The sequence below is a fragment of the Rhipicephalus sanguineus genome, chromosome 1, assembly GCF_013339695.2.
Source record: "Rhipicephalus sanguineus isolate Rsan-2018 chromosome 1, BIME_Rsan_1.4, whole genome shotgun sequence".
Lineage (NCBI taxonomy): Eukaryota > Metazoa > Arthropoda > Arachnida > Ixodida > Ixodidae > Rhipicephalus > Rhipicephalus sanguineus.
In genome coordinates this window covers 151,229,320-151,255,710 of record NC_051176.1, presented here as the reverse complement: position 1 = coordinate 151,255,710, position 26,391 = coordinate 151,229,320, and the positions used below count along the sequence as shown (strand labels likewise).

Genomic DNA, 26,391 nt, shown 5'->3' with positions numbered 1-26,391 from the left:
CAGATAAGCACGTCGTTGCTGCTTTGATCCCTACCAGCCACAGCCTAGTTTTTATGGGGACAAAACTAAAAAGCACTTAAGCCGCAAACTTTTCTGGCGCTTTAAAAAGTCACAGGTGGTCAAAATTATTCTGGAGCCTTTTCAGTGCAATGTCACTTGTGTTGAATTGGATGTTAAATGAAGTTCCCATCGCTACAGTTCTTTCTGCCACCAAAATTGCAAGTTGTCTCTTGTTCCATACAAAGCTGACATAACACAATTGTTATACTGTTGTACTTAACGACTCCACATTTATACAGGCACTGGTTAAGGTAACGCTCAAATGTTTTCTGTGCCGGTATTTTTTTATGGTCCATGAAAGAGCAGCAACTCAGGTAATGTGGGCATTGGTTTATTCTACAATTAAACAAGTTTTATGCACATGTTGTAGTGCCTCTAAGCAGGTACGTGACTACTTTCGACCCTTGGTTTTGGCCTTGACCTTGGCTTTCTTTTTAACTTGCACTTCATCCTCCTCAAACGTGACTGACGGCGCCTCAAATGGGTGCAGCTCTCTGTCGTACATTTCCTCAGGCAAAGGATGCTCAGCGTCGGGAAAGTACGTTGGGAATGGTGGCGGGTCATCTGCCGAATGGCCCTTTTTGCCATGCCTCGAGTCGAATACATTCACAAGCGCCAGCGTGTGGCCAGGCACCGCAGGTCCGTGCACAAAGAGTACGTTGTGCAGTGTGTTGATGCGCCATACGCGGAGTCCAACTAGCAGTCGTCTCTCCTGGCCCATGTGTCCAGGCATGCGCTTTCCTTTCTGAATGATGCCACGGGGCCCGCCGATGGCTCCTAATCGCCGGTGTGCCTTGGTGGTGCCGTGCGTGGCCGGGCCACCTTTCATGCCCCATCGCTTCATCACACCCTGGAAACCGTGGCCCTGGGTCTTGCCGTACACATTCACGTAGTCGCCCGGCCGAAAATGAGCCGCCGTCAGCGGCGTCCCAGGCGGAAGGGCCGCATCCGGAGTGACCAGGAACCGGGTGAGCTTCTTTTTGGGCATTACGCCAGACTTTTCGAAGAGCTTCAGGTAAGGTGCCTTAAAGTTCATGGGATCAATACTGCCGGCGCCCACTATCAAACAACCGAGGCCCGGCGCCCGGAAGCCAAACCGTGTCTTTGCATACTGCTCTGGAGGCAAGTAGTCAATGACATGGTTGTCCAAAACCTGTATCAACGTAGTGAGTATGCGCTTGCCAGTGTTAGTCCACATGGGGTAGATGCCTATCTTACGCCCGATCACTCCGGTCCTGCGTGACTCAGGCGTCCAAGTTGCTACAGGCCACGGTTCCTCCCTAAGCGGACTTTCACCTGGCTGCAGGTACTTCTTCTGGGCGACCTCTTGGAGAAAAGTGTAGTTCTCGGGCAAGATGTGATCCTGGTCCCTCACTTTTCTTCTGCGCGGTGCCCACCAGTGGAAAGGATACGTTTTTCGCCTCTTGATGGTAGTAGACGTTTTGTAGCGGAATTGGATATTACATGCGATGGCTACGCATGGTGCAAAAGTCTGTGACGACAAAACATTATGCACGGGGAACCCAGAAAACAACCTAACTTGAGAAAACGCCGCAACATACCACGCCATTGCCGGCGCACATGCGTTCCTCGTGAAACACGGATGCTGTCGGCGCCACCAAGCGTTAACGGAAAGGCAGTACTAAATAGTAAACAAAGTGTTCAGTGAATAATATTTAAAAATAACCTGTGGTAGAACTTCAATGTTCATTCGTTAAATACTTCATTATTTCAGTTGTGATAGCGCTTAAGTTCTGTTATTTTACAGTGGCTTTTGCAATGTTTAGCTCACGACCTACTATACTCCTGACCTGCCCAGATGTCCCCTCTCCAGCGCCCACGTTCTAGTTCATACCTCCTGCCGCTAGGGACGTAACCTACGAGCGTTGTGGCGCTAGTCAGCACCTGTTCGCTGACGGCAGCTATAACGCTCGTGATCATGTTTCGCCAGCGCAGAGCGCTCATATCGTGTAATTATCATGCATAAATGCAAAATACTTCGGAAATAAAAATACGGAAAGTGAATTAGAACTTTTTTTTGCATTTAAAAGGACACAGCCGTCCTGCACTACGCAAGTCTACGACTCCTCACGTTAGTCAACCAGTGCGCAGTAAATATTTAACCGCACTGAACAGCTTACTTGACCCTCGCTCTAAGTTTGCAGAAACAGTCACAAAATGCCAGCAGTTCGTCACGTAATACTTTTTTTACACACTCCATCCAACGGTCGTAGAGTAGCAACGACAGTTTGAACGCCCTCGCAGCGGTTGAACAAGCTGACCGCGTGACCCGCATCTGGCAGTCAGTCACGTGGTTTAGCTTTATGGCTTTAGCGCGGTTTTTGTGACATCCGGTCACATTGACCGGACAGGCAAGCCAGTAGCGAGTTTCCTGCGGCCTCCGAATCGTCGGGCATGTGTATACCTCCTGTGCTTATTTAAACGTTCTCGTCTCTACTTTTCGGTCGTTTCCTAACTGTAGCTTTCCTGTGTGATATGGCCGTGTGTTTCCGAGCGCTCAAGGGCTCTTTGAACAGTGCGTTGGGGACTGTGAAGACTGGCAACATCAGGTCCCACACCGGTCTTCTGACCCTGAGCGCTGCAACGCCATGCAATTGCTATGTAACCCTAACCTCTAGCCAAGGCACGAAGGTGATTCTTGCCGTTTTGTGTTGCTTTCGTTTTTATTCGTTTACGGAGCATCAGATCTGTCGCCTCTGCTATCCCGTGAGCTTACGCGTTCGCGCTAGCTGGCTGACACCGTCTCCTACGTAATGTGCGATTCATTCGATGTGCGCACCGGCCGCTTGAGAATTATTTTATGAATAGTTTTATGTTGAGCGAACTCATTTGGGATAGTGGTAAATACTGGGTTAGTGCCTGTATAGTATGAGCGGTACTTCACGAGATACCGGAAGCCGTGAATAACGTAACCAAAAGCACAACTTTCTGCATTTCCCATAGTTATCAACACTTGTAAAAGTGGTGTGGCAGAAACCGGGATTCCGACGTTTGTACCGCTCTGCACGCTCATAGCCTTTTCAGAAGCCACTGTCGTCTCGATTCCGTCCCTCCCACCCTTAATCCCCCCCCCCCCAACAAACACACGCACACACATTAAATGTGTGAAATAACGACAAAACACACTAGCAGACACATTGGGTATGCTTTTATTAGCGCCCTATGGCACATTGCAGAACAGTAACGTTCTTTTGTCAGTTGTTAAATGTTTGGAAGATTTCTGGAAATGACAATAACTTTGTTGTTTGTGAAATTAGCAGCAGTTTGAGTTAAAAGTCCAATTAAACATTAAACCACTTATTTTAAATTTTATATACGTTGGCCTCATCAGGCATCTCACTCAGTCCTATAAACAGTGATCAACCTGGTTTATGTTTAAGAAGCAAGTTGTGCATTGAAACAGATTGCCATATGTTTGGGGTATATCATGTTCTTTTCAGCTGCAGTCGCATCTGCGTAGGGCAGACAGCCCATTGTGTTGATAATCATTGAGGTTAATGGAGCATAAAAGGTCATTAACCAGAGGGTAACCATCTAATCCTACCTAGCATTGTCGGGAGTGTGAACGCTCACCAATATCTAGTGAATGGGCAGTTTTATACTGGCATAGGAATGAAAATACTTGTCTAATGGTTGAGGCCTGGAATATCAACAGTAGTGGAAGCGCATGTGTGAGCCAGTCTTTGATTTGCTTGCATAAAGAAGAAATGGAATGTTTAAACACTTCTCTCGTGTAGACAGGTACGTGTGCCTGATTGACAGATGGTGCTACCATACCTGAGCATGTGCAGATCAGTTTTGCATCTTTCTTTTTCGTTGCAGTGTAACCCTTTTTAGTTGAAAGCTGGCTGTGTTGGCCTGTTTTCTCTTGTGTCAGTGTTTGCACGTCTTGCCTTCTATCTTGGTGTGTACAACGAGTAAAAAAAAGTTTGAGACCACTAATCGACGCGTACAGCGCCATGTTGTCTTCTACGAAGAGCTAATTCAGGCAGACTGACTGCTGCACGATGTCAAATTGAAGGGTACAGTGCAAGCGATGTACACTGCAGTGTTAAATTGTACCCACCACAGTGGTCTAGTGGTTATGGTGCTATTCTGCCGACCTGAAGGTTGTGGAATCGAATCCCGGCTGTGGCGGCCACATTTCGATAGAGGCAAAATGCTTGAGGCCCGTGTACTTAGATTTAGGTGCACGTTAAAGAACCCCAGCTGGTCGACATTTCCGAAGCTCTTCACTAAGGCATCCCTCATTATCATATCATGGTTTTGGGATGTGAAACTCCAACAAATATTATTATATGCAGTGTTAAATTGTGGATGAAAGCTCTGCAGTCCACGAACTAGTGCATGAAGCACAGTGAAATTAAAGGGGTCCTGCAACACATTTTCAGCATGGTCAGAAAACTTTACCGATCGGTAGTCGAGGCTCCTGAGAACACGCGAGCCAAACGTTATAGTGCAGCATGCGGCCTGGGATTTACAATAAATTCTCAAAATCAGCTAAAAATCGCTTCTGCGCGCGTATGCGATCGCACTGAAAGTACGCCGCACATTCGAAGAAAAAAAAAAAGAGAAAGTGCTCAAGGTCATGAGGCGTGGTGATGTACCTTCTTCCCCCGTGCGGTCCCTCCCTGCTTAGCTTCCAGTCCTTTCGTTGGGTCTAGAGAAGAGAGAAAGCAACTACAGCATGCGACAAATATTTAACTCCGCTCGTACTGGACGGATTCTAAAAATTTTTTCGGCAGTCGATTCATGAGGCAATAAGCTCCTTTAGTGAATCCATTCCATGGCTGCTTGGAAAAGTGTTGCAGGGCCCCTTTAAAGGAACCATATATGAATTTCTGCACAGTGTGGTTGAGGCAGTCTACGCTATGCATCACTCATTTGCAAGCATGCTACCTGCAAATGAGTCTCTCTCATAATCATATCGTGCTTTTGGGACGTTAAACCCCAGATATTATTATTATTATTATTGTAACCTGCAAATGTATTCAGTCCAAAGCAGCATGTGCTTTTAGTAAGGTCAAAAATTTATAGTAATGACTCCATCAGCAACATGAGATGGCAGCTTTTGTGTTGGCTTGTGTGATGTGAGTTGCACGTAGTTGCAGCACACATTTGACGACATAATTCTCCAGTAACATAATTGTGCAGTAGCTGAAGGAAGTACTGCACTGCACAATCTAGTGATAACAGTGGAAAAGGCTTGAGGATTGGTGGTCAAATTACCACATGAATGTGAATACTGCAGCCTTGGCAAACATTAGCTCACTGTAGATGTTGATGACATTAGACCAACAAACCAGCAATATATTTGCCAAAGCACTGAGCAATCTGTGTGTGTTGGCCTGATCGCAGTCTTGATCAACATTCACTGGCTGTTCATAGGGATGGTTTTTCATGTTTTATTAATAGTTTTTATTCGGCCTCACAGAAGGAAGCATTTTTTAAAGTGAGCAAAGAGAAGCATATTTGTTGTGAATTATCAGCTCATTTATATCTGAATTTTTACTTTTGAATGTTGAAATTTCATATGATAATACTTCAGCAAAAGACTGCATATTTTTCTGTGCTATACGGGACCTTTTTAATGAATGTAATGGAGCTAAATTGACGCAGTTACTGAGCTTTCCTTCTATTTTGCACCTTTCTTGGATAGGTACTTGCAAGGCATGCCGCTGTGTTGCCCCAAGTCCTGGGTGGCACTTCCCTCCAAACCACATGCCACAGTTCGACTATATGCCTCCCTGCTGCACACTCACTGCCTGAGGTTGTAACAAATGATGTCATTGCTCCAGAATTTGTCAAACGGGAGGAACAAGCACCTTTCACATTTTTTGAACTTCGAAGTGGGGATGATGAGACGAAGTCTTCAGGTGTAGTTTGCAGAGTGCCTACAACAGTCTTGTCTGGTTATCTGGATGCCTATCCATACAAGGTGAGAATACACCTTTTGTTCCCTTTTTCTATTGGAGTCAGCGCACTGCATGCTCTTTCCCTTACCACTTTCTTGGAGGTTATACACATCTTATTTAAAGGTGATCTAATAAGTAGCTAAGTGTTACCAAGTTCACAATTTTTGTGCAGCCTAGTAGAAAGCTTATAGCTAACAGAACTCACTTTAACTTGTTCCACATGCTAATCTATTATTGCCGTTCCTGCATAGACAGCAGAGATACTGAAGAGTTGCTTTCAGTCCTTCCCTTTGCTTGCATCAGGTGGCAACTTTTATACCCCGCACCTCCACCACTTATGAGATGACATCCGATACAGTAATCGAAAGGTTATATTTCAATGTAGTTGCGGCGTGAGGCCAAAAGCGGTGCAGCCCACGTAACAAACGAAGATGATGATTACAATGGTTTCTATACAGATGAAGATGAACTACATACTCAGCGCTCACATTTATAACAGTTGCATAGTTTACTGATAAGTGGTCATTGCTTTTGACTGTGATGTTTGGAATCTTTGTGGTACATTCCCTGAGGTAAGTTGTTTCGGTGTCATGCACAATTTTCTGCTCTTAGACAGCAGCACTTATCCTAAAGATGACCATTTGTCAAGTTTTTGCACTGGCAGTGAGTGTTTGATCAACCCAAGGCATCTATGGCTGTTGTGTCATTCTTGAAAAAATGCTGCCAATCTGTACTGAAGGCTCTTTTGAACATCTGAGCCAAATATTGTAGCACTAAATGCTGCAGCGAATTTACATTTTCATTTCAAATACAGCCAAATATTGCTTGCTCTCCTCTTGGCAAAGTGCATAGTCAAAGGGACCAACTATGTAGTAGAAGGGACGAACATTGGCTGATTTCATGATCATGAAAACATCCTCAGTAATACGTCTATTGCTTGTTTTGAGTTCAATAACTAAAAAAATTGAAATGCACGTGTCTATCCTCAAAAACTGATAAATTATCTTTGTACTTTTGCTCTCTGTTTATGGTGATCTGCCTAATGTATTGTTTTATCCTACTTCATGCGAAGTGGCACCGGGCGTACTAAACCCGTGCTATTTCAAACACTACATGCCTAGGGCGGTCACTTGTCTCATACTGAGCCTGCTACAACAGTATTTACTGATGCATATTGCGATTTCAAGAACCACCGGTGCATTTGCCATTGCATACTTGATTTCTCCTACGTGCCTTGTGAGCTGGACGCCTTGGCAAACATTGCTTGGTGTTAGGCTGATTGAAGCCACTACAAAATGTGAAATCTAGGTTTGGCTACTATCTGTTGGTCAAGGTGACGCGGGACAAAGCTGGTGCGCGCCAGCTTTTCACGGAGCTTGGCCAGACTTTGGCATGACAGTTGTGCTTCTTGTGCTGCTTAGGTACTGCGGCTGCCACGTGCCGGTGCTGCGCTTGTCTGTAACAGAAGTGTACAAACATGTTCAAAGAAAAAATGAACTGCTGAAGGCCATGACATGTGATGGCATAGCTTCTTGCTCCCCTTGTCTTCTCGTCCTGTGTAGCTTATGGGCACTTGTCTAGATAAAAGAAGAAAGCACTCGAAGTGCGTGACAAATCCTTGTAACTTTATCTATACTTGACAGATTTGAAGATTTTTTGCGACATGCAATTCGTGAGGCAATAAACTCCTCTAATGTGTGGGGGGTCGAATGCCTCCCCATTGCACCTCATATCCTAGCCAGCGTGTTGCGCCGGGGAGCCAGCTTGATTGTCGGGTACTGCCGCCCAGCAGTAACATGGCAGACACGGCTAGCACGCCAGACTTATTTTCCCAAGCAAACTACGCTTACCGTGTTTCATCCTCCTGATGTCGAGTCAACGTGCTAGCATGCCATGGGGACGTGCCCTACCTCAATGGCTCTCTGCTGGCTGGTGCTCATTGGCTGCAGATGGACGCTCACGAACCTGTAACAAGTTGGTTATGGGGTGCCTTTGCCCGCGACTTCTCATTCAAACACTCAGTGGACCCTTTCATTGGTTTGCCGATGGCGCTGCGGGCACGCATACTCGATCGGTCTTGTGGTGAGCCACTGCCCTCACCTTTGCCCACAATCCATGACTGTTGCGCTGTGCCACATCCTGGGTTAATAAACCCATGTTTGTTGACTATTTGCCTTGAGTGCCTTTTCCACACTGTGTCAGAGAGTCGACAAACGTGACTGTAGTGCCTTTGTGCGTTGCGGCATGGAGGAGCGTCACATCATTTTCTTTTCTGTGCTCGTAGGGTAAGCCTCGCACGAACCCCTCTCCACAAGTGAAGTCATTCAATAATTACTTGAAATGGTTTTATGGGGCCTGTTTAAACCCTTCTGCGTGTTCTTGTTTATTACTAGTGGTACATCAACATTATTGGAACATGAACGTGTGCCATCAACACTGCAAGGTGTTCAGCTTGCGTGTACAATGTAGTCTGAAGTGGATCTGTAATTTCATTCTTAAAGAGGCCCTGCAACACTTTTTGAGCATGGTCAGAGAATGCTGCCGATCGGTAGTCAAGGCTCCTGAGAACACGTGAGCCAAATATTATAGCACAGCACACGGCTTGGAATTTACAGTTAATCCTCAAAGTCAGCTAGAAATCGTTTCCTCTTCTCTCGACAAATGATGCCATAAATCCAAAGTCCATGGCCATTGGCTGATTTGAACATTGAGTTGCATAGTTACTGCGGTGACCTTGTGATGCTGCCACATGCCCGCGAGCGCGCTCGTGATCACACTGGAAGTAAGCCGCGCGTTCGAACAAAAAGGTTATCAAGGTCATGATGCGCACTGACGAAAGGACGCATCTTCTTGCCCCCTTGTCATCCCCCCCCCCCCTGTGTACCTTTTAACATGCTTGCTGGTATGAAAGGAGAGAGAAAGTGCCTGAAGCGTGCGACAAATCCCTGTAAGTCCGCTTGTACTTGATGGATTCTAAAAATTTTTGCGGCAGCCAATTCATGAGGAAATAAGCTCTTCTAATGAAGACATTTGGTGATTACTTGGAAGAGTATTGCAGGGCCCCTTTAAGTGACGTTAAGGACTTTCTCAGGATTAACAAAACGGGGGGGATTGATCGAGGGCTCGTTTCTTTGTTAGACGACACAACTTAATGAAAGCAACGTATAATGAAGCTAAGTTAGGTAAAGGGACATTATTTGTAGCTTTTAACTGTAGTATAGTAATTATAATTTATAACATAAATGGAAAGGAATGATGAAAAATCAACTTGCCGCAGGTAGTGACCAAACCTACAACCTTGTATAACGAAGGTTTACTATTTTAATGTTCTGCTAACATAGGTTCATAGAAGAATCATAGAGGGGTTATAAAGCACGCGTGTAATGACTGCAGTAATTTCATCTGGGTATATGTTTTAGAACTAACAATTTTTAGTGATGGAGATAGGTTGTGGGAAGGAGTGGCTCTAGAGGAGATTGTTAGGTCCATCGGAGGGCTTGTTAACTGCACAGGATTGCTATTGCTCCTGTGAATACATTTGTATTGGTACCATGAAAGCAGCTACTCCCAGTTTAGGCTGTTGAAGAATCACATTGAGAAAGTGTTTCAAACCCATATGGTATTTGAATGATTTTATCCAGAGGTGATCAATGTATATAATCTACTGCCAGTCTGTACATACTCTCAGGGATATACTATATGGAAATTTCAATTCTAAAAACTGCATAACTCGCTGAAGAACAGCCACTTCCTTTTAGGAATGTACAGTATACATGAGTTTCTGAATCACAAAACTCCTGGAGTGATAGCACACACAAAACATTTATCTGCAACAGAAAATATTTTTTGCTGACCCTCTGTGGAAATAGTATTTCCTATAAAATGTGTATTCTAAACCTTTATTATTTTCTTTATTGAGGTGCATTCCCTTCTTCATTGATCTTTTCTTTTTTATATTTTTAGAAAATTTAAGTTTTGACAAGGTCTGTTTCTTTTTCTTGTATAGGTGTATTGCTTGATACTGGCATGGTTGACAGGATCAGCATTTTAGTTCCATTCCGATATTCTGCAATAGTAAAACTTCCCGAACTTTTCGGAATTTTCTGCAATAATAAAAGCAAATTTACTAAGAGCTGCAAAGGCCCAGCTTTCAATGGGTAGCAAAGAGGTCACATCATCGGAGGCTTTGTACCCAGCAAAGCAGCAGCATGATTAGCCAAAAGCATTCAGTTCTGCTGTCACGCCACTTTTGAGCAAAGGTACAATCCTCAAAACTATATTTGATGCTGCTACTGCTTCCAACCTATCCCTGCAATTACTAATTTCTCGGGCCATTTTCTGGGACAGATTTTACTCCGGTATAAAAGTCACACCTGAATCAAAAGGGGCAAAATGCTGTTAAGGATGCAGTGCTCTATCCAACTGTTTAAGAGCGGCTTCTGGTTGTCTTGTATGGCCATGCAGTACATGCTTTTGTGACAGCCTTTCTAAGATTGTTACGAATTGGGGATTTTGGACAAAATAATTTTACTGACCAAGATTACGGGCGGGGGTGGGAAATTGCAATGGAGGTAATAGCTGTAGTTGCACGGATTGGTGTATATGATGTGCCATCACCAGGAGTCAAGGTAGAAGCATTGTTGGTGTTACGTTTGTGAAGTTCGATGCAGGTATGGAAAACACATATGGGGCATACCAGTGATGTTTCATGGTTCAGTAAAAGTTGCTGCTGGGCAAGTTGGTTCACACTTGCAAGGAAAAAATGGATGTGTACAAACTATAGACAAGGACACAGAAGACACGGACAAGCGCAAACTTTCAACTAACTTTATTTTTAGTGGTCGCAGTCAACATATATGCTCATTCACTCACGTGGTAAGAACGGTAAACACACTGTCACGCTCTGCAGATTACAACAGGCCACGCAAAAACCTCATTTCACTTTCCAACAAAGAAATTGAAGTTTGACTAACATAGGCGTCCCCTCTTGTCGAGATATAAAAGGCTTCCATCAGCTCCTAAGCAGTGCTATCATGGCTTTTGCCCAAAATTTTGATGCCTCGGAAGTTCAGAGCACACATGCAATGCCGGACGTGCGCAGGCAAATGCGCATTCTCTTTATTGATTAATGATAATTCATGTTCCCTTGCATGAACGTTGATGCACCGTCCGGTTTGCCCGACATAAGACTTTCCACACGAAAGCGGAAGCTAGGAACTGCCCTGAAGTGTTGCCCTACATGCACCGCACTTCTCATAATTTGAAGAAGGTTGCGAGCAGGCACAATGTGCTGATGGTCTTTTCTGCCACGTGCAAGCTGGCAAGGCTCTACCTGTAAATAGCTTCTGCTAAGAAGAAACCTGGAGGGTGCGAAAAAAAGGCACGAGCTGCCTTACGTAGCCTGCGTGGTTGGCGTTGTCTATGAGCTTCCGTTTTCGTGTGGAAAGCCTTATGTCGGGCAAACTGGATGGTGCATCAACGTCTACGACGACGCATCAACGACTAAAATCACATATCATCTAGTCACGTGACTAAAAATCACATAACATTTTTTTACACAACTAAAATCGTGCAACATCGCGTAATAGCTAGCCTCATGACATGTCCCCGCCATAAACCATGTAACAGCTAGGCACGTGACATGTTCCCACCAAAAACCACCAAACAGCTAGTCATGTGACTAAAATCACATCACGTAACAGGTAGTCACGTGACATGTCTAGCAAATCTAGCCAAGTCTAGGCATACTTGGTACTTCTAGCAAAAACTTAGCCTCGCAGCAAAAGCTTGGCAATACTAGCAAAACTTAGCTACGTCGAACACTAGCTCCACTGTAGTGCAAAGTGCGCACTTTTTAGTGTCCCTCTGAAAGTTTGATATAGCCAAATTTGAACTGCTGCAGTCTGGCTGATAAATGTGTTTTGAGGGATATGCAAGTGTAGATAAGGTGAATTTATTATTTTAGAAGTGACTTCATCCTTGCTGTTTTTTCTTTTGTTAATCAGGTATACTGCTTTGATGTGGACCGGCGGGTGGCAGCAGAGATGGCATTATCGGACTATGAGCGAGAGGTGTTGCAGTTTGCGGGCACATCAGTTGCTCTGAAAGGCGCAGGCAGTAATGAGCAGCTACCGGATCCTGGTCGTGCCACGGAGGAGCAGTTAAAGCGGATATCACGAGCCTTAGCTAATCACTTGCCTAATTTTTTCACTCAGCCACACATCTACAACCTGTACAACAAGAACATTGTCTTCAGGAACAACATTCGTGGCATCACCACAAGGTTAGAGGCCTGGCAGTCTCTTCTTGTTGTTATGTGTGCACATGGCTGTTGGTTAAAAAGTTGCCCATCTTGGTGCCACTTTACTAGGGTACCAAGATGGTGGCATTGTGTCAATGAGCTGTGCGATTTACAGGGTAATTGTATCTCCGAGAGCCCCATTTTCAATTAGATTTTTGTCAGCAGCATGCTAGAAGAGTGCAATATCCTCACCTTTTAATTCACATATTTTTCTGATCAAATTCGATATAAGGAACACTGGAGTACTACTAAGGGCGAAAAAGAAAACAAAAGGTGAAATGAGGATTTTTGACCAAATCGGTCATTATAATGCTCACTTGTGCTTCGGAAGGTATTCAGTCAGCGCACCTTATAAACTTACTGTTGTTTCAAAAGCTATATAATTTACTTTCCATGCTTCCTTTTTCTTTGCTGGTCACCTGTCAATATTAGTTTTGGCAGTGTTTCTGCTCCTGGGCACAAGGTCTCTGGTTTGATTCCCGGCACGTTAGGATTTAGGGAACATATAAATACAGAAACATTCGTGTAGTTCAAGTACTGATAGGTGCTCATTAAAGAAATTGGGATAATTAAAATTAACCCAACCCTCCTTTATGGCATCCCTCGTAACCCGCTGTGAAGTTTCTGGACATTAATAAATTATTAAAAATTTCTTGGCACTATTAAAAGTATATTTTTTTCAGTATGCTATATATAGAAATCCAGCATTTATAAAATAAGTAAATTATACTGTGTTTCATTTTTGAAGTGAATCTGCACTGTAATTATTTGTCTTGAATAGCATGCACAAAAATGTCTGCATGTATTGCACATAATCTGCCATTAAAGTTTTCACAACTTGGTTTAATTGTGGGAGTTTGAAGAAATGATCAGTATTGCCAACGGTAAGTAACACCCAGCAGAACATTTAAAACAATTGCTGTAAAAGGACTATAAATGTAGGATCAAAATGAAACATTGAAGGCATAGAGTAGATATGTTGCAGAACATACCAGAGAAGTTACAAAGCTATAGGTAGACACGGGAAGTTATTAGAGTACCATTTATTTGAGCATGCTGCACAGTTATCACAGATGTGCTAGAATGATATTTGTACATAAAGTCCACTCGCCATTGTGGCCTTAGTGGTGTTGCACTACTAAGCTTGAGGTTGCAAGTTCAGTTCCTGACCTTACATTTAGTACTTAGATTTAATAGTTTACGTGAACATATAAGTCAATAATGAGATGCTTTTCGTTCATGAAAAGTGTGCCGCTGTTCCAGAAATTCGTGTCTCGCTTTAATCAGTTAAGGTATTTTTGATTATGGTAAAAATGATGATGATGTGAGCTTTGGCTGTTGGTGAATTCCACGGATGCTTTTGCCTTGCAGGGGCATTACGGGCTATGTGCAGCAAATGGCACTAGTTCGCATTCTGGGTCACCTACGGTATGCCCATGTGCAACTGGAAGTTCTCAAAATGACAACTCACAAGGAGGACAGCACAGTGCGCATACGGTGGCGCATTGTGGGCGTGTCAGGCTTGCGTGCCCTGTTCATGTTCTGGAAGTTCCGAATATGGGAGTGGCAGAAGATGATCTCTCAGGAAGCAGAGTGAGTACAGATTCTACGCAGATAGCCACTGATTGTGTTACCTTTGACCTGCTTTTGTAAGATCATAAAAGTTTATAATTTTTCTTTGTTGATCTTTATTGATTCCCTTCAGCATTAACATTTTATACTTCTTACCAGGGAAATTAAAAAAAAAACTGTTTAAAACACCATACACATTTGCGTCCTTCCAGTAGGTTGTTGGTATAACTCATCACTTTTTCAGAGTCAAGGCAAAAATTTCATAGTGCTGGGCCAAAATGATCAGATTAAGGTCTAGTGCTGTTTGTCAGCTCACTAACTTGTTGCCGTCCACTGAGTACTGACAACACCAATTAATTAGATACCACCTGCCTCGGTGGTCTAGTGGTTACGGTGCTCAGCTGCTGACCCGAAGGTTGCGGGATCGAATCCCGGCAGCGGTGGTCGCATTTCGATGGAGGCAAAATGCTAGAGACCGGTGTGCTTAGATTTAGGTGCACGTTAAAGAACAATAGATGGTTGATATTTCCGGAGTCCTCCACTACGGCGTCCCTCATAATCGTATTGTGCTTTTGGGAAGTAAAACCGCAACAATTACCATTATTATTATACCTTTAAATGAACAAGCTTTTTAAAATCAGTTGCCTTGACTTTGGCCCGTGAATAACTCGGAATAACAGAACTATAAAAGTACACTTGTTCCTAAAATGTAGGGGTGTGCAAATATTTGAAATTTCGAATACGAATAGAATATTTTTCTTATTCAAAGCATATTCGATTTGAAAAATGCATATTTGAATTCTCCTGAATGGTGTTCGGCTACGGACAAATATGTGACTAAAGAGGCGAATATTCGGACAAATTCGAATACTCGAGCTAGTAACCATTGAAATCCGCATTACCAAGCATGGCTGAATACTCGAGCACTTCAAATATTCGAACGATTATTGCAGTATCCGAATTCGCTTCGATGCGAATTTAAAGTTTCCAAAATTTTGAAGTATTCGAAGTGAACGAATAGGCGTATTTTGCTGCAAGTAACCCATCTGAAAAGGTGGCTTCACTGCAGCATGACGCCGCAACGCCAGGGGAAACTGCCTGTCCAGATGAAATCCGCACTGCCACGAAGCCACACTTGAAGGTTAAATCCGCATATTACCTGCACCCAGATTATTATTTTATTATGGCATTTAAAAGCGTGTTATGTGGGCTTATGTGTGCTAAGTATAGCAAACTTTAAAGTGTAACAATGTATTTTACCACTTCTAATTTGCTCCCTACCAGTATTCAAATCCTGCTACTATTCAATGTTGCTTCCACTTTGCCTCAAAACAAAAAGGTGACATTCGCACGAGCCTGGCTCTAATTCTTGAAAATGTAGTGCAAATTAGTTGGGTCATGACAAAAACATTCATTTTCCTTTATATGTAATATATACACTATACAGACTATTTCGTTAGATGTTATTCAACCAAATCAGTATTTGCTTTGAATTCGCTTCGAACCTCAAGTTTACTATTTGCCCATCTCTACGTATTACAAATGCTACGCATTTTTATTTTTAAAGTAAAGCATCACTAATATGTACCCGTTATGCTAAGTTAAATTTTGCAGTTCCTGCATACTACCGTTCAGTGCATATATTTATGCTGTGTTCCCGTCATTTGGCGATGTTTTTCTATAATCTCTCTGAAATATGCATGACACGTGCATTACCTTCATGCTCTGTTTCAGCCTTATGTCCCGTACACTCAGGCAACAGGAGTGTTGTTTTTTTTCACCAAGCTTTATTCTGCAGCTCTCTTATACAGCATATGTAGTACTTTCGCATTCTATAAACACATACAGTAAAATAACTGCCGAGAATGTTACCTGAACATTGTTATATACTTGGAAAAAGAAGTCAGTGTATGAGCGTCACATTGCATAAAGGAAAGGGTATTTTTCACTTTCGGACGTTTTGTTGCCGCACATAAAGAGTGCTCATTTTGTGAACATGCCATCTGGTTATTTTTTGTGCCTGATAATTTGTAATTAGGGAATTACTAAAAGCACCTTCAAAAAGCATACATCTAATGACATGCAGTTTAAGTTATTTTAAAACAATAATGAAAAGCTATTGTTACTTTTCGTTTAGCAACTTTTTAACAATGCACATGTGGCAGAGGATGGCAAAGGGTTAGGTGGACCGACAATTAAGAAATGTGGAAACATAAAATGGAATCAGCTCGCGCAGAATAGGGCGAGTTGGAGATCATTGGTAGAGACCTTCATCCTGCTGGGGCCATGATAGGCTGATAATGATGATGATGATCATGACATATTCATTATTCTATTTTGAAGGCAGTTTCTTGAATTATTCGTATTCGATTCATATTTGAAAATTTCAATATTCGCACACCCCTACTACAGTGTTGTTGTGTGGCACTTGTACTTTTGCATGCATCATGCAGACGACTTGTCATGCTTGTCGTTCCTCTTGCCATCCATGTGGCTGGGGGGTGAAGACTACAAAAGTTTGCTTCAGTGTATTATTCACATTGTAATGAAAATTAGCACCTGTACATACATAGTAGTCATGATATCGCAGCATAATATATCGAAAGTATGCGTTCTGAACTGAGCTACAGTGGTTGGTGTACGTTCATTATGAGAAAACAGCACAGATGACAGGATGAATGAACAACTGAGACTCACTGCACTGTATTGTCTGTTTGCCCATGCTGTCATCTTTGTTGTTAGCTCACCTTAGCAGCTAAAAGGTTGCATTGCTACAGTACAGAGGGAATAGGGAATACGCATTTAGAACACATGGATTTTATTCCCAGCCAAATTGGCCGCATTTCAATGGGGTTGAAATGCAAAAACAGCAGTGTACTTAGATTTAGGTGCATGTTAAGGAACCCCAGATGGTAAGAATCAATTTGAGGTTCCCCGCTAGGTATGCCTCATAATCATTGTTTGCATTTCATTAAATAATTTTAAGCTGTGATGTATACTAATAGGGTATTAATGTCTTACTTAGTGTCAAGAGATTTTTCGGGAGCATGTGTCTGGATAACTGTGTAAGAAAATGCCTGGTTAACAAACTGTTCAATTATACTTCTGCCAGGTGGACGGATGGTTTTTCGGTGCTTAAAGTAGGATCTGATGGCCTTATATATGAGCACATTTGTGACAAGGTAAGCTTCTTGTTTGTTGTGATGAACTTTGCTGTTATATAATTTCATGACAAAGGGCAGCAGGAATACCTTGCATAGGTAGTATAGCAGTTACCAAGAATTTGTGGCTACTGCTGCATTCAGTACAGTAAGGAGCTCTTACTCTTTTTTTTTTTTTCCTCCAGCATCATTTCTCGTTAATACAGTGACAAAATTGTAAGCACAAATCCTTTTTGTGCACAGCTTTGGTTCACAATAGATCGGATCCACATTTAACTAAATTTAGCTTGTTCTATTTAGGCACCATACAGGTCTCCCCTTTTTCCAAACGAAGCTTAGATTGACTGACCTGTGAAGCTGGTGATGGTGGTGATCCAAAAAACCCACCGCCGCGGAAAAAACACATGACGTGCTCGCCAAAAAACCCTCCTCACCCACAGCTGGTGTGCATCAAATAAATAATAAATAAAACTAAATATAAATTTTCTTTCCGGAGCAGGGGTTTCAACCCCGGTCCCCCTGGTCCACTAAGCCACGTGCCCATGCTTGCCCAATGTGAACTGAACTGAAGCATACGAATGTGTTCTATCGACGATGCAAAAAATAATTTGGAAGCAGTACACTTGCTGTGAGCACTTCATTGAAATATTTTATGTTGGCAGACTAAAAAGCGATCTGCTGGACAACGCATAAGGTCGATATCAGGAATTGCACATTTCAGGAAAATTACAACTTTGAGAAAATTTGATTCCTAAAGTGTGTTTCCATGATCGCGTGATGATCCTTTCATTGGGCCTTTCTAGAGGCTGACAAATGCTGGAAAGAACATAAAAGATGCTGTGCCGATTCAGCCCAAAAACAGCATTCTGGGGATGGCCGCTACCTATAATGAAACTGAACGCTTGCGTTAGGAGAGAGCATTGTGCCATGCGAAAGAAAGAACGAAAGAAAAACAAAGAAAAGCAGTATGTCAGGCACGGCCACTAGTGATGCAGAACTATCGATGGTACTATCGATACTATCGATAGCTATCGAGCTATCGATAGTCAAAAATACTATCGATAGCGCTATCGATAGTATAAAATAAACAGCACGAACTCATTGCAGAATAAACTTGGTTCCCCGCGCGCGTGGTACATAGTGGAGCCGGAGGAGCAGGCTCAAGGGCAAGAAAGTTGACACGCTTGTGTTCTTCACCAGAGTGCTTTGCTGACACATTATCATAACGTGAAACTTTTCAGCTGTAGCGGGATGGAAGCCTTTACACGTGGTGGGACTGCGCGGCTTCAAATTCATATTGCATTTTATGATTTCAAAATAAAAAAATAGCAAGAAATTAATTGTAAGGTGTAACTGGTAGCTTTTGGATACGAATTTATTGATGGATATATTCCACCATTTTCACTGCGGAATTATCTCTTATTAATGTATCTGCCAAAACTTGCTCATATATTAAGCGCGGCTGGTAGTAGGCTATTGTAAATATTTTGGCAACATGGCCGGCCAGCAACCGCATCATTACTCACACCACTATCGATAGCATTGTCACGTAGTTGTGACGGTGAACAATACTGCAGCAACACTGGGAAATACGGAGCTCTTTATTTGGGCGAACTTGTGCCCAGAAAATCAAAACTCAAAATACAAGCGATACATGCTACGCACTGATAGCGCCGGGAGCAGTCGTCAGCCATTGAGTAATTTGATCATCGTTGGAGCGCATCGTCCTTTATACATCAGTCATCAAACCGTCCTGCGTTATCGCTGGTGCTCGCGTAATCTCTTGAATAACTTTGACTATTCGCGTCCGGCGCGTAATCTTAACAGAACGATCTCAAACAATTGTGAAGCTTCTCAAACATTACGGCGCGGTCTGCGTCAAACGTTGCTAACAGTCTTTGTGGGTGAAACCTGAATACGTCAAAACAAAGCAATAAACACGCGTGGCAGTAATATTGCTATAGCAATATTAACGATGGTACTACCGATTGCACTATCGATAGTTTGTCGATAGTAGCACTATCGATAGTTTGTTTACACTATCGATAGTTTCAAAAGAACTATCGATACTATCGATAGTCAATTTACCGATAGTTCTGCAGCGCCAAAATTTGCCTCCCCTCATTTCCCCAATAGGGGAAGGGCTCCTGAATTTTTTGTTGATGACTTTATTGTGAACAACAATGTTAAAGTCATGCTTGGGCTGCCATTTTTGCCATTTCCATGTTGTATTGTAACCATACAACTTCAGTTATAACTTTCTTTTGGCAAGCTTGAAATTTTACATTGCATGGGCAACACTGTGAACTAGGTTAAAGCATATGCATCTGTGTATATTACTAATGGTATGATAGTATGTGCTAGGTCTACAGTGTTCTTTCATGATTTCAAATGGAAGCCAAGCATGTGGCAATTCAAGTGGTAAGCACACTTCATTTGTAACAGTGACATATCTATGTATCTTTTCATTCTTTACTGCATACACTGGTGATTGAGTCCATCTATGGATTAACTAAAAAAAAAATCTTCGTCTATTTTGGAACTATGCGGTGTAAATCTTATATGAATGCAGCCGCTACAAAAATCTGTAAACTAGTGTATTAGGTTATTATGTGATGATAACTTCTGCATTATGTTATTGTGTGGTGATTTGAGATTATTGTTTAGTTGAGTCTCAAGCATTGTTGATGCAGCAGATTTATTTCTCACATTGTAGATGATGCCTGATGAGGAGCTAGAAGAGGCGAAGCCATCCAACGTGGCTGTAAAGCTTGCTTTGTTGCTGGGCCTGACACCACAGTCATTTAGTTTTGGATCACCGACGATGTCCTCGAGTGAGAACAGCCTACTGTGACGAGTTTGCTTCTCCTCTCCCATGCATTTTGTGTGTGCAGTGTACATAGCTTTAGGAACACAAGTCAAGACCTTTGTAGGCCATGCCATTTTTTGTTTTTCTTTCCTACCATATTACAGTGCGGTATGGCTTTGTAGTTTTTGCAAAAGAAAGGATAGTAAAGTTCTCATGTGAGAGCAATCCCTGTGAGTAGCAGTGCCTAGAGAACGATGGCCCTGCTTCTGTAGAATGCAACAGAGCTTTTGACTTAGTGGCTTGGAATTGTATAGTGCAAAGTGATGAAGCAAGCACTTGGAGACCACTCTGAGATCTTTTTGAAAGTGTTTTGTCAGCATATAGTGTACATGCATGAAAGGACTATTTATCATAGCTGTCTGCCTGTGCTCGTCTTTTGTGCTGTGTAACTTTAAATATTGTGCTTGATAGCTTGCATCGATCTTTTTTTTCCTCCCCAAAATGCTGTTCACTGTGTGATCTTTATGCAAACAGCAATTTATTTGATGGAAGTACAAGTTGCATTGTCCTCTAACTTGAGGGAAAGTATACTGGTTGGACATGATTTTAATGTTGCTTCTAGGTTGCGGCACTTAGGAATCTTGTATTCAGTGGTATGTCCACTAGTTTTTTTTGTGCTGCTCATTTATTGTTGTTGGGTGTGGTTTTTATTTTAATTAAAATAAAGAATGGCGCAATTTGATCAGTACACTTATTTGCCAGCAATAAAAAAGTTGTGCCCTTATTGGTGAAAGTGGTGTGCGTAGTGTCCCCCCCCCCCCTCCCCCCCACCCATGAAAAGACAGCAGTAGTGAACCACTGTAGTTTGTTTGCCACTAGGTTTTTGTGGTCAGTGCCATGGCTGAAAAATTGTGTTTTCTGCACTGTTTAAGCTTTGTGCAGAGTGAGCTTTCAAACTTTGGGGATTTTGAGGTACTACATAGACGCTGCCTCACATTCTGGAGCTTCTACTTACAAGATGTGGACTGTGGACATATGTAATTTTGGGCTAACCATGCTATGTGCAACTTAGATCACGAGACAGACTGTGGGGTGTTTGCATTGTGGTCCAAACAGTTCTGATCATTCGATAAACGTGATAGTCACAACAGTACCTACTAAATCAAAACAACTCAATTGTAAAGTCTCGGCATTGTCCCTCCCAGTTCCAACATCTACAGGTAGCAAAAGACAACTGGCTACACATAATAACATGTAGGAATAAGCACCTAGAATAGCATTGTGTAGCGCTCACTTAAAGACGTGTCAGATGCATTCGTTAAGGTTTACCAGAAATGTATTGCACATATCCTGTTTTTGCCTTCTCTGTGAACCACTACAGCCACAGCAGGCAGAGTTAGATTTTGTTAGGCCAGCCTAGGCGAAATTGGGTAGCCTTGTTGCATCAGCTCGCCCTTATTGCTATTTACATGAAACCACTTCTGTAGGTTGGTGCTCGTAATACTGAACATCATTGCGAGGCATTAGAGAATGTGTTGGCAGCAGTGAGCTTAGGCATGTTGAGCATTTTAAGAACAGTGTATGGGCAGTGTGGTGGCTAGGTGTTGCAATAGTGATAATTTGATGACACGAATGTACTGTACAACCATAATCACGCTGTCGGGATATGTAAGAAGTGCAGCATTTTATGCAAAGTTTTTGATGTGCTATGTTTCTGAGCTTTGCCTGTTGTGTCTATCTTATGTGCCTGGGTTTATGTTGTTGGCTTAGAGCTCAGGACTTGTGTTTAGGAGCTTTAAAAACATTGTACAAAGTTACAGCCCTGATACTATTATTCAGTAGCTTCATTTAGAAGAGGCATAAATGCGATAAATGTCAAATTGCAACTTTGGTGGTTATTACCATGTTTGCATGATTAAAATGTGAAGTCTTTTAAGGCAGGACTTGGCATTGCATTTGAAACTGTGCTTCAAATAATTTGCCATCTCCCCTGTTCCCACATGTACATGAAAAAAATATGGTGAGCTCAACCACCAGGTACCTAAGCTTTCCAGAAATACGAGTTTCCCAGTGACTCTCACTTTCACTCTAAAAACAGTTGCACCTTTTGGGGAGCCCTTTCTGTCCTACAACATTTATCTGGCTTGCTTGTGTTTCCTTTCTTGTAAACTCTGCACCCTCCACTTTCCTATCAAGAACACTATGCCATGCTGATTATACACATGCTGTTCGTGACCTGAAAGTACCAGCTGCATGGCACTGAAGCAAGGAAATACATGCAAGATGATGATTATTATTGTTGGACAAAAAGATTCTGCAAGGGGTGTAATTGTTCTCGGAGTGTAGAGAAAATGCTGACATAAATCAGTGTGACGAGCAAGGCACATTTCTACAAGTACCACAAAAGGAGTGCCAGCATCAAATGTAGTCCACAGAAGCCTAGTCCACTATTGTGAGCAGCATATGCACATGCTTGTCAGATCAAACAACATTCGTGTTCCACACATATTGCCCTTCTCAATATTTCTGGATTTCATCCAAGACAGTGTGTTGGATGTACAGCAGCCTGTGTACATGTGGCCTGGTGCAAATGCTGGTATATGTATTTTCACAGGCGTGAATCACAGTCACAAGTAGTATGCTGTGTTACTTTAATGCACTCATTTTAGGCCTATTGCATTACTGTTTTTTTTTTGCTTGTTGTATTTGGAAAATTTAACTCTTAAATCTGTCCACTTGTGCGTGTATTCAGTGGCGTAAATCATGAGGGGGGGTCAGGTGGTTCCTGAGCCCCTTTGTGTTCAGGCTGGGGGGGACACCACCTGCAAGTGTCCCTCCTTGTGATTTAGCTTTCGAACATATTTGAACTCCGTAAAGCCAACTCCGGAATCTGAAGCCCTTCCAAAGACCAGAAGCGAAGTACAAAGTGAAAGCAGCTTTCTGTTTCAAAAGGCACTGTAGAGCAAAGAGCCTTCTGAAATGTTACCGGTTACTTCTGACGTGCTGCAAATATTTATTATGCTTGGCTTTAAAATTCAAAGTAAATAAAGAATCCCCGATCATCTCCCGTTATTTATGTCGACTTTTGGTGGACACCATTTGCAATGAGTATGAATCCGATTGAGGAAAAGTTAAACAGTGCAAAAAAAAGGACACAGAGAAAGGCGCACAGATACAGCACTATATCTGTGCGCCTTTCCTTTCTCTGTGTCCTGTCTTTTTTGTGCTGTCTTATCTTTCCTAAGTATGAAACAATCGACCCAAGCATCCATTTAACTTAATCTGATTGCTGGACTATGATTGTGTTAATAAAAAAACAATTACCCGTGAACATGAACATGCTTTACAAGGGAGTTTCCAGGGGTAAATTGTAGAGGCTATTTCTAACAGGTATGTACGATCGGGAATGAAGCTGAAGTTTACAAAAAACTGTGCCTTTACATGTTATAACAAAAAAAATGCTAGCATTTTCATTTGATGGTTTAACCTGAATGACATATTACAAAAAAATATGTTAGGCCCTTTCGAGTTACACTTATAAACTAACTTCATCAATTTACATTTATAAAATTGGCTGCTCAGTGCTGTTAGGTTAATTTGAAGGGGTCATAGCGCTAAACGACAAGAACAAGGAAGACTTGTCATGTAACGCTATGACGACTTCAAATTTACCTAACCAACTAGCCAAAAAAGTCGTACTTTTGACTATTATATTACACTTTCCAATTCGGTGCTGAGACCCATGCTTGTTTTTTTTTTTTTAAATTTTATTTCAAAGTGTGATTTAGTTTTTACATAATTAAAAATAAACCTACATTAAAAGAGACAAAATGGCCGCCATGACGAGACGTGTGTCTCCCCTTGTGATTTTTCTGGACTTACGCCACTGCTCGTATTACATTTGTGTTTAAAGACCGTGGTCAAAATTTGATTGAAACTGCACCATGTACGAAGCATCTATATTCTGTTTCATATTGTGTGCTCCTTGTTACTTTTTATTCCTGTAGTGCCCACTGGTGTCTACTTGTGGTGCAGGAATTAAATTTCTAGAGTATAATTGATGCTGCAGTGCTGCGTCTACAGTGTGTATAAAAATTCCTCTGTGTACGTCTGTCATATCTTCAAAAACACTGTTAAGGGTAAGGTGGTGCAGTTCTGCTTGTGTTCATGGTGGCTGATACACGGTGTTCATAAACTGGTTGCGCACCTTACATTTCATTGTGTGAAAACAGCTTTGGCTCTCTCTTTTGTGCAGCACCTGCATTTTTTGTATGTGCACTAAACTGGCTTGTGATTAAATGGGACAGTGCTCTCTGGTGAGTTGCATACAGCTGATTGTATGTTGTGCTGTTAATTTGGACAATTTTGTTAACCCCTGAAAAAGGGACTTAAGTTGTACATACATGTGGCACATCTGGCCAATTTCGCTACTGTTCTAGACGAAGGCACAGGAACACTTTAATTAGCTGGAATGATTTACATGAAGCTGCTCAATGGAAATTGTTTTGTGTTTGTGTGATAGTTTGTGAGAAGGCTGCTGTAATGTTGTCTGAAGTGAAAAATCATCCTTTCAGCACCTGAGGCAGAGAATTCAAATATTTACTCTTCACGAACGAACTAGAGGCTGCATGAATTCATATAATTCTGTCATGACTGTTTAGTGGCCTGGGAAGGTATTTTGTGAAAACATGCTGCAATGAGTGAGCGCTAGTCTAAACCCCAGCCTGTTTATAGCTCACTATGCAATGCACAGTCTAGTTTGATAAGCAGTGGTCCTATAGCGGTGCATAGTGCTATGCTTGACATAAACATGTTCCTTTACTGTAAGTCCATATCTGCATGCTCTTGTTTGGAATATAAAGCAGTTTCCTGGAATATAAGAAGTTTCCTGTTTTAGCCAGTAAAATAAGTTGCCTTTGATGGTTGTACTTGTGCTCTACTCTCTCCACCATACTGCGTTTTCTGATTCCAGAAATGGTTGGCTAGAGCATACTTATTTCTCGCCGTAAACATTTCAGGAGTGTGTGATGTTGATTGCATTATTGTATTGGAGCATGATTAAATCTGCAGTAAATTCTTCAGCAATAGTTGTGAAAAGTTCTGTTGTACGAATAAAACTTATTTTTCAGTGCTTTATGTTGTCTGAAATTTAATGCAGTAATAAATTCATACTTGATTGCCACTTTTAATCTTCCTAGATTGCACGTTGTGAGCTGTCTGCCAAGGATTGACCTATGAAAACATGTCATGCCAGCAGGTAAACATTTTTAGTGAGAGCACAATTTTTAGCCCAGACTTCGGGACTAAACATAAGCAGCTTAGCGACCTTGGACAAAGGTTGATGATGATATCTGGGGTTTAACGTTCCAAAACGACATGATTATGAGAGACTCCGTAGTGGAGGGCTCCGGCAATTTCGACCACCTGGGGTTCTTTAATGTGCACCTAAATCTAAGTACCTAGGACGAAGGTTTGGGAACGAGTATGAACTGATGCATTAGAGGCACTGTCAACACAAAAGCAAGAATGTATCACATTGTGCTAGATTGCTGACAAGTGGCTTGCTGTCGCTGTAAGATGACCACATATCCTTTGTTTTCACTGAACTGCATATGAAATTTGTATAATGGCCAAATGTCTCCATACTGTTTAAAAATGGCAAGCTTTTGAAATTTCTAGTACTTTCAGTTACTTTAATAAATAGCTTTTTGGTACTACAAACTCCCTGTTCTCGTACTGCTCACCTACAGCCATAGACTTCTACAACTGAAAGTTCAAGTGCTTGTGTAGCAAACAGTTAAACTTGTACCCAGAATGGCTTGCTGGTGTGAAGCTGGAGAGCTGTGGAAGAATCACTGACGAAATGAGTCAACATATGCCTGCTTCGGTTTTGAGTTGCTAATTTGGTACAACTTTGAGACAGTCCTATGTGCACAAATTTTAGTGGCCTGGAAGTGAGCTTGCCAAAAGAAGGTAGTGAAACTGTGTCATAGATTGGGAATAAAAGGAAATGGCCTAAAAATTTTAAAGGCTACTCTCTCTCTGTGTTCAAAAGAACCTTCCAGGACAATATACAACTACCATGCGTTAAAAAGGCACTGTGGATGTGCTTGAAATGTTCTTTCAAAAGGAAATGATGCGACTACTATTACCAATGAACAATTCTCGGAAACGTTTCTTGCTAGTGCTTGCTCCCCAAGAGGACCACAGTAACAGGGATGAATGTATTTGAACGAGTTTCTTGGATGGAAAAGAGCCTTGCAGGACAACTGATGCAGAATTTCATAGATCGTCTATAGTTAGTGACTAAGGACCTGGAAGCTGTAAGTGAGCAGCTTCATTTTGAAAGCCCTCTTTGCTTGGAAGTAAAAAGAACACTCTTCGGTGAAAATGTGCAAGGGCGAATGCTTTCACTACAACGTAAAAATGGGATTTCCTTTTAAAAAGTTTGTTTTCTTCTGTACCATATTCTGGCCTGTGTGACTCGTACCTTAAATTTAAGGATATCTGCCTATGCTCCATGGAAATTTTTTTTTAAAACCTGCAACCCAT

General features: G+C 42.0%; 2 protein-coding genes across 2 annotated transcripts; one reads left to right on the top strand and one right to left on the bottom strand.

The window, feature by feature from the left end:
- Positions 1-375: 375 nt before the first annotated feature.
- Positions 376-1,676, bottom strand: LOC119400276 (39S ribosomal protein L3, mitochondrial). The gene has a single exon (XM_037667302.2). The coding sequence runs from the start codon at positions 1,628-1,630 to the stop codon at positions 452-454; it is 1,179 nt and encodes a 392-aa protein (XP_037523230.1). The 5' UTR covers positions 1,631-1,676; the 3' UTR covers positions 376-451.
- A 768-nt stretch (positions 1,677-2,444) lies between these two features.
- On the top strand, positions 2,445-24,971 carry LOC119400269 (uncharacterized). Its single transcript, XM_037667290.2, has 6 exons — positions 2,445-2,712; positions 5,741-6,019; positions 12,002-12,279; positions 13,669-13,890; positions 16,982-17,051; positions 19,747-24,971. The coding sequence occupies exons 1-6, from the start codon at positions 2,557-2,559 to the stop codon at positions 19,882-19,884; spliced, it is 1,143 nt and encodes a 380-aa protein (XP_037523218.1). The 5' UTR covers positions 2,445-2,556; the 3' UTR covers positions 19,885-24,971.
- The last annotated feature ends 1,420 nt before the right edge of the window (positions 24,972-26,391 follow it).